The sequence below is a fragment of the Phragmites australis genome, chromosome 22 (assembly GCF_958298935.1).
Source record: "Phragmites australis chromosome 22, lpPhrAust1.1, whole genome shotgun sequence".
Taxonomy (NCBI): domain Eukaryota; kingdom Viridiplantae; phylum Streptophyta; class Magnoliopsida; order Poales; family Poaceae; genus Phragmites; species Phragmites australis.
The window spans coordinates 20,222,022-20,230,384 of NC_084942.1; the positions used below are offsets into that span (position 1 = coordinate 20,222,022).

The 8,363-nt window shown below is 54.3% G+C and overlaps 1 protein-coding gene across 2 annotated transcripts; it reads left to right on the forward strand.

Annotated features, from left to right (window-relative positions):
• Positions 1–1,968: 1,968 nt before the first annotated feature.
• Positions 1,969–6,912, forward strand: LOC133905334 (cellulose synthase-like protein D4). Of its 2 annotated transcripts, none has more exons than XM_062347103.1 (4): positions 1,969–2,394; positions 2,470–3,293; positions 3,931–4,756; positions 4,836–6,912. In XM_062347103.1, the coding sequence occupies exons 1-4, from the start codon at positions 2,218–2,220 to the stop codon at positions 6,645–6,647; spliced, it is 3,639 nt and encodes a 1,212-aa protein (XP_062203087.1). In that variant the 5' UTR covers positions 1,969–2,217; the 3' UTR covers positions 6,648–6,912. The 2 variants fall into 2 exon arrangements, with proteins under 2 accessions (XP_062203087.1, XP_062203088.1); XM_062347104.1 differs by having other exon boundaries at positions 1,969–2,372; positions 2,430–3,293.
• The last annotated feature ends 1,451 nt before the right edge of the window (positions 6,913–8,363 follow it).

Sequence of the window (8,363 nt, forward strand, 5' to 3'; positions counted from 1 at the left end):
TGAAGGGATTTTCGTTCCCTTCAGCACTCCAACAGTTTCCCTTCACGATTTCCGTCACGAAGGGATTCCTAGAATCATTCCTATTAGGACGAGATTCTCTCTCATTTTCCTTCACGATTCCTCTCGAAGGGAAGCTGTTGGAGATGAGAGAAAATAAAGAGATGAGTGACCATCTCTAACCATATTCCCTTTATTTCATTCCCTTCCATGTTCTCATTCCCTTTATTTTCTCTCATCTTCAACAGCTTTCCTTCGAGGGGAATTGCGAAGGGAAAGGAGAGAGAATCCCGTCCTAAAGAGAATGATCATGAAAATCCCGTCGTGAAGGGAGCCATGAAGAGAAACCGTTGAAACACTAAAAAGAACGAAAATCCCTTCACAACAAGATTTTCGTTTCCGAAGAGAAACCGTTAGGCGTAGCCTAATGTGCTTCGAGGCTTGGCATCCAATGCCTGAGGCATATGGAGCTCACCGCACTGAGCAGATTAGATAAAATACGCTCTCTATATATACACATATCTATAAGACGATATAAAAACATAAGCACAACCAGTAAAACACAGCTCTTTGCATATCATCCGATTCCAATAAAATGAATGAAAATCAAAAGAAAAAAAGAGGTGGAATTACTGCCGGTGCCAGTAAGTTGCTAACTCATTCAGCTATGGAATCCCGATCAGGCCTGACAAAGATCGATCCTAAAACCTGGCGCCTAAAAGGATTCGAATTTTCATATGCTAAAATAGGTCGGCAAACGCTCCAAAGGGTAAGTACATGATATGCAGATCGATCGGCAAAAGGGGTTGAATTCCCATTACATAATGTTCTCAAGGACCCGGATCCATGATATGCAAAGCGATCTGAATTGTGGTACCAACGGCTGGGATCCATGATTGCCCAATCGCGAGGATCAAATGATTGAGCACCTGCAAACCAAAATTACGCAGGGATGTTATCTGATTGACTCCCTTTGAGTATAATAATATCCAGGCACATAGATTTTCTACTTTTAGTTAACGAAAATGCGCGGGAGCTCTTGTTACCGCTGGCTCTCTGCAATTCGTTTCCTCAGACGCTTGCACAAAAAAAAAAAAGAAGGAAAAAAAAAAGTGCGACTCGTTAGCCACCTCGACAGTCTAATCAAAGGGCAAGGCCGTGCACCGAACAAACAAGTTTTCCTCTTTAAAAAAAAGAAATGAACGGACAAGCTTCTCTCTCTGTTCTTTATTACTCATGACAATGGCCGCAATCAATGTTTTTAAAAACCGTAAAATTACTACTTAAATATGTCACGTAAAAATGATATTGGAGCATACAAAAACCAAAACTAAGTAGAAAAAGTACTGGTGAAGCACATTTGATGGATCTGTACAAAGCGACAGCTAAAAGAAAACCAATATTGTTCTTAAATCGTAATCACAGGACCTGACAGGTGAGCCCTCTCGGTGGTCTCTGTAATCCCGTGTTTTTTTTTTGCGGGGGCTGTAATTCTGTAGTTAATCACAGTAAAATCTTAGATTTTTCTCTTTTTTTTCTTTTGAAACACAGAGAGCTTGGCTAGACCTAGTCCGGACAAAACAAATCGTTCGGCCACGAGCGAGGGAAATTTGATTATATTTTCTTAAAATTGATTAATATTTAATAATATGTTTCAAAATTGGTTATTTTTAATTATATCTAAACACGGCCCATCCGTCAGTCTCCCAGCCCCATGCGGACCCCGCCCCGCTCCCTCCCGTCACAAACGGCTACCTCCTCTCCCTCCTCGGGCTCTCGGCCTCCCCCGCCCCCGCGCACCCCAACCAAACGTCGACCGTCCGATCCCCCACGCGACGGCCGATCCGCGCCCCGCCCCCGACCGTTGCGCCTCCACGTCAGCCCGACCCGACCGTTGGGGGGTTCGCCGTTTCCAAAGGCAGCGAAGAATCAAAGGAAAGCGTGGGATAAATACACTGCCACTCTCTCCCTCTCTCTCTCTAGAGCCCCACCAGATCCTCTCCTCGATGCGCGAGCCCATCGATTGCTCAATCTCCATCCCCTGGGCTCAAGAGCTCTATAATTTCGGACCCGAGCCGTAAGGGAACGCTTCTCCGAGCTTTGGCGGATTCATGGGACCGCGAGGATTGGGTAAAATTTCGTGTTTTTCTTGGCTGAGCTGAGCTGGCCGGGGTTTGGTTTGGAGGGATCGAGCTGGTTGATTTGGTTGGGGGAGGTGGGATGTCGCGGCGGCTGTCGCTGCCGGCGGGGTCGCCGGTGACGGTGACGGTGTCGCCGGTTGGAGCGAAGACTGGGAGCCCAGGGGATGGGGTGGTGAAGAGGGGCGGCGGAGGGGGGCTCACAAGCCCGGCGCCGAGGCACTCGCTCGGGGGGTCGTCGTCCACCGCGACGCTGCAGGTCTCGCCCGTGGGGCTCACAAGCCCGGCGCCGAGGCACTCGCTCGGGGGGTCGTCGTCCACCGCGACGCTGCAGGTCTCGCCCGTGCGTCGCAGCGGGGGGAGCCGCTACCTGGGCGCGTCGCGGGATGGTGATGGCATGGACGCCAGCGCCGAGTTCGTGCACTACACCGTGCACATCCCGCCCACGCCGGAGAGGACGGCGTCCGCGGCGATGGACTCCGACGAGGCCCCACCGCCGGCGGACGAGGAGGGAGCGGAGGTGCGCGCACAGAGGAGCTACATCTCGGGCACTATCTTCACCGGCGGGCTCAACCAAGCCACGCGCGGCCACGTGCTCAACACCTCCACCGACGGCGGCGCGAGGGCTGTCGCGGCCTCCGGGAACATGTCGTGCAAGATGCGCGGCTGTGACATGCCTGCGTACCTGACCTCTGGCGGCGGTGGGCAGCCGCCCTGCGACTGCGGATTCATGATCTGCCGGGAGTGCTACATGGACTGCGTCGCCGGCGCCGGGAACTGCCCCGGCTGCAAGGAGCCGTACTCCGCGGGCAGCGAAACCGACGACGACGAAGACGAGGCCGTCTCCTCGTCGGAGGAGCGGGACCAGCTGCCGCTGACGTCCATGGCGAAGCGGTTCTCCTTGGTGCACTCCATGAAGGTGCCCAGCAGCAACGGTTGCGCTGGCAAGCCGGCCGAGTTCGACCACGCCAGGTGGCTCTTCGAGACCAAGGGGACCTACGGCTACGGTAACGCTCTCTGGCCCAAGGACGGGCACGGCGGTGGTGGCGGCGGCACAGGCTTCGCTGGGTTCGAGGAGCCGCCCAACTTCGGCGCCCGGTGCCGCCGGCCGCTGACAAGGAAGACCAGCATTTCTCAGGCCATCCTCAGCCCTTACAGGTAACAAATCCTTTGCAAGAGAGAATAAGAAATACTACTGGATTTTTATCTTACTAAAGTTGCCAAATCGGCTGTCTAAAAGAGCAACGTCTAGTTGACTTTGATGTTACTGTGTGCTGTTCATGATTAAATTCTATCTGACAATTTAATTTAGTACAGTAGTATCCAAAAATCTGAAATTACTTGCTGCTCATGGTCACTAAATAGTACTTTCTTTGATCATAAATACTTATAATTTTGATCAAAATTTAATCAAATTTTAAAAACTTTTACCGTCAATTATTTCTAAAATATTTAGTTTGAAAATATAAAATCATATGGGTAGATTTATCTCGAAAAATATTTTCATAATATTATATTTTTTATTAAATAATATAACTATATTTTAATTAAAAATTATGATAAAAATTGCACGTCAAAAACTGTAAAAAATCAAAAACGACGAGTATTTATGATCGGAGAGAATAGTATGATTTTCTAAATTTTCAAGGCCACTGACATTCACAATTAGATTGGTACAGTATTATCCAAGAATCTGAAATTACTAGCTGTTCATGGTCACTAAATGGTAGTATGATTTTTTTGTGTGTGATTTTGGTTGTCTCACTGTACTGCTTCTTCCTCTGCTCTGGCGCAGGCTGCTGATCGCCATCCGTCTGGTGGCGCTGGGTTTCTTCCTGGCGTGGCGCATCCGGCACCCGAACCCGGAGGCGGTGTGGCTGTGGGCCCTCTCGGTGACGTGCGAGGTGTGGTTTGCCTTCTCCTGGCTGCTCGACAGCCTCCCGAAGCTCTGCCCCATCCACCGCGCTGCCGACCTGGACGTCCTCGCCGAGCGCTTCGAGTCGCCCACCGCGCGCAACCCCAAGGGCCGCTCCGACCTCCCCGGCATCGACGTCTTCGTCTCCACCGCCGACCCGGAGAAGGAGCCGCCCCTCGTCACCGCCAACACCATCCTCTCCATCCTCGCCGCCGACTACCCAGTCGAGAAGCTGGCCTGCTACCTCTCCGACGACGGCGGCGCGCTCCTCACCTTCGAGGCGCTCGCTGAGACCGCCAGCTTCGCGCGCACCTGGGTGCCCTTCTGCCGGAAGCACGGCGTCGAGCCTCGCAGCCCGGAGGCGTACTTCGGCCAGAAGAGGGACTTCCTCAAGAACAAGGTGCGGGTGGACTTCGTCCGGGAGCGGAGGAAGGTGAAGCGGGAGTACGACGAGTTCAAGGTGCGGGTGAACTCGCTGCCGGAGGCGATCCGGCGGCGCTCAGACGCGTACAACGCCGGTGAGGAGCTGCGTGCCAGGAGGCGCCAACAGGAGGAGGCTATGGCGGCCGGCGCCCTTCCAGGAGCGTTGCCCGAAGCGGCGGCAGCCGTGAAGGCGACATGGATGTCAGACGGCTCGCACTGGCCTGGCACATGGCTCACCGCAGCGTCGGACCATTCCCGCGGCGACCACGCAGGCATCATTCAGGTGGTTGATCGATTGGTCAGTTTGATGCATATCGCACTTCAGTTCTTGATTCAAAATGCTGATGTGTCCCAAATTACAGGCAATGCTGGCGCCACCGACGTCGGAGCCAGTGATGGGCGGGGAACCGGCGGAGTTCGGCGTGCTGATCGACACGACGGGCGTGGACATCCGGGTGCCGATGCTGGTGTACGTATCCCGCGAGAAACGGCCGGGGTACGACCACAACAAGAAGGCTGGCGCCATGAACGCGCTGGTCCGCACCAGCGCCATAATGTCCAACGGGCCCTTCATCCTCAACCTAGACTGCGACCACTACGTGCACAACTCGGCGGCGCTCCGGGAGGGGATGTGCTTCATGCTCGACCGCGGCGGCGATCGCGTCTGCTACGTCCAGTTCCCACAGCGGTTCGAGGGCATCGACCCCAACGACCGCTACGCCAACCACAACCTCGTCTTCTTCGACGTCGCCATGCGCGCCATGGACGGGCTGCAGGGCCCCATGTATGTGGGCACCGGGTGCGTCTTCCGCCGCACCGCGCTGTACGGGTTCAGCCCGCCGCGCGCCACTGAGCACCATGGCTGGCTCGGGAGGAAGAAGATCAAGCTGTTCCTGCGGAGGAAGCCCACCATGGGGAAGAAGACGGACAGGGAGAACAACAACGAGAAGGAGATGATGCTGCCCCCGATCGAGGACGACAGCTTCCAGCAGCTCGACGACATTGAGTCGTCGGCGCTGCTCCCGCGGCGGTTCGGCAGCTCGGCGACGTTCGTGGCGTCGATCCCGGTAGCCGAGTACCAGGGGCGGCTCCTGCAGGACACGCCGGGCGCGCACCAGGGCCGTCCTGCCGGCGCCCTGGCCGTGCCCCGCGAGCCACTGGATGCGGCCACCGTCGCCGAGGCCATCAGCGTGGTCTCGTGCTTCTACGAGGACAAGACAGAGTGGGGGCGGCGCATCGGGTGGATCTACGGATCAGTGACAGAGGACGTGGTGACCGGGTACCGGATGCACAACCGCGGGTGGCGGTCCGTGTACTGCGTGACCCGGCGCGACGCATTCCGCGGCACGGCGCCCATCAACCTCACCGACCGTCTGCACCAGGTGCTCCGCTGGGCGACGGGCTCTGTGGAGATCTTCTTCTCCCGCAACAACGCCCTGTTCGCGTCCCGGCGGATGAAGCTCCTCCAGCGCGTCGCCTACTTCAACGTCGGCATGTACCCCTTCACCTCCGTCTTCCTGCTCGTCTACTGCGTGCTCCCCGCCGTGTCGCTCTTCTCCGGCAAGTTCATCGTGCAGTCGCTCAACGTCACCTTCCTGGCATTCCTGCTCATCATCACCGTCACGCTCTGCCTGCTGGCGCTGCTGGAGATCAAGTGGTCCGGGATCACGCTGAACGAGTGGTGGCGCAACGAGCAGTTCTGGGTGATCGGTGGCACGAGCGCGCACCCGGCTGCGGTGCTGCAGGGCCTGCTCAAGGTGATCGCCGGCGTGGATATCTCCTTCACGCTGACGTCGAAGCCGGGCACAGGGGATGACAGCGAGGAGGACGCGTTCGCGGAGCTGTACGAGGTGCGGTGGAGCTTCCTGATGGTGCCGCCTGTGACGATCATGATGGTGAACGCGGTGGCGGTGGCGGTGGCATCGGCGCGCACGCTGTACAGCGAGTTCCCGCAGTGGAGCAAGCTGCTGGGCGGCGCCTTCTTCAGCTTCTGGGTGTTGTGCCACCTCTACCCGTTCGCCAAGGGTCTCCTTGGGCGCCGCGGCCGCGTGCCAACCATCGTGTTCGTCTGGTCGGGGCTCATCGCCATGACCGTGTCGCTGCTCTGGGTCTACATCAGCCCTCCCGCCGGCGCAAGGGAGCGCATTGGCGGCGGCGGCTTCAGCTTCCCGTAGTAGTTGCATGTCTGAACGAGAGAAGCCCACGCCCACGCCCACATGAAGGAGTCCTTGCTTCATGGGGTGTTGTTACTTGTCAGTGGTAATTAGCTGTGATGATGCATTCTTAAGTAGCTGATGAGCTGCTGCTGTATCCAGATTGAATACTTGTTTTAGTTATTATGCTGCTCCAAAACTGTATATTGTGATTGCATGCATTCTAGGTTAATTAGATCTGTGCCATTATAAATTTATATGAATTGAAAAGTACTATTATAAATTAGTTATTTATAACTATGCTATTACAAATCTGTATCTATCACACCAATATCATTTTGTACAAATTTGTATCTATTTCACTCTTCTCGTTAGCCTTCTCCTGCACTCATAAGCAAGTGTGTCGGTGTGACTTCTTGGCCATTGCTGCCGCCTGCCTCAAGTTCGCGTTGCGCCCTCCCCACTTTGTCATGCTCCTCCCGCTTGCCAAGGCCTGTGTGTGGCTCTGCCTCGCCTCGCTCCTCCTTAACAGCCGCAGCACCGGTGTCACCCCCGTCGCCAAGGCGTACCTCTAGCGCATGCTCCTCCCCCTCTCACTGCTCCCGTCCGCGCCACCCCTGCCGCCAAGGCGCACCTCGAGCGTGCGCTCCTCCTCCTCTCATTGCTCCTGTCCGTGCTGCCGTGGTTGAGCTCTTGGCCCACTCCCACCTCATGGGTGCACACGGTCCTCGGTGCCATCCCGTCATAGAAGCACGTGATTTGTCGCAACCTTGGCCTCCTCGCCTCCGCGTTTGCCTTCGGACTCCTCCCCCGCGTGCCCATGTTGCTTTGGACGTTCAACTTTCAGGCGTAGCTTGCGTCCGCGCTCACCATCGACTGGGACGCCACGTCCATGCTCTCCACCCTGTCTAAGGGGAGCTACTATCGCTGCAGGGCCCCGGAGCCCCTAACTCGAGCTCTTCTTCGCCGTAGTAGAAGGCTAGGGAGAAGAGTGAGATGAGTTAGCTCGGACCAGGAGCATTTAGGACCATATAGAAATACGGAGGCGTCAAAATGTGTTCCGAGGGTACAAAATGGTATTGGTGTGATAAAACCATATTTGTAACGATATGGTTACAAATAACCAATTTATAATAATATTTTTTATTCTAAAATTTATAATAACACGGATCTAATTAACCCTTCTTAATATTGTCACTCGTATCTTACCACAATGCTAGTGCTTCAGATTCAGTGGCATTTTGCATTGCTGCTGCCTGTTGCTGGTCTTTTCCCAGGTCACAGAGGTCATTTTCTTCATCTGCAGTGGATGTCATCAGTTACATGTTTTTTCAGAACACTTACGCGGAAGGAAAATAGTCCAGACTTGAGAGCAACAAGGAGAATAAATATCCTGTGACAACAACCAAAGGATCGCTCAGCTACTGATACAGAAATTGACAACGACCTGAAGTCGGCCTGAAATGTCAACAGTGTGTGAAACTGAAGCGTCGATACGTTAAGACATTCTGATGTGGAATCCTTGGATCTGTTGGAATGTGGCCCATTTAAGATCTATTTGTGATAATGCAAAGCAAGAAAGTTTAGTCTCGTATTGTCAGATAAAAGAATGTAGATCAATTTAAATACTTGAGTTCTCTGACCTCTTTGAAATAGAGAAAATGAGAAAGAGAGAGTATACTTTGCTATATTCACACGCACGCGCGCGCGCGTATTCGCGTGAATATCCGCGTGACT

What these genes read in the sequence shown, in the direction of transcription:
- LOC133905334 (XM_062347104.1), top strand. Translation starts at nt 2,218, where the DNA reads ATGTCGCGGCGGCTGTCGCTGCCGGCGGGGTCGCCGGTGACGGTGACG. An exon ending in AGGCACTCGCTCGGGGGGTC is followed by an intron (nt 2,373 to 2,429) that starts GTCGTCCACCGC and finishes CCCGGCGCCGAG; the next exon opens with GCACTCGCTCGGGGGGTCGT. An exon ending in ACCACGCAGGCATCATTCAG is followed by an intron (nt 4,757 to 4,835) that starts GTGGTTGATCGA and finishes CCCAAATTACAG; the next exon opens with GCAATGCTGGCGCCACCGAC.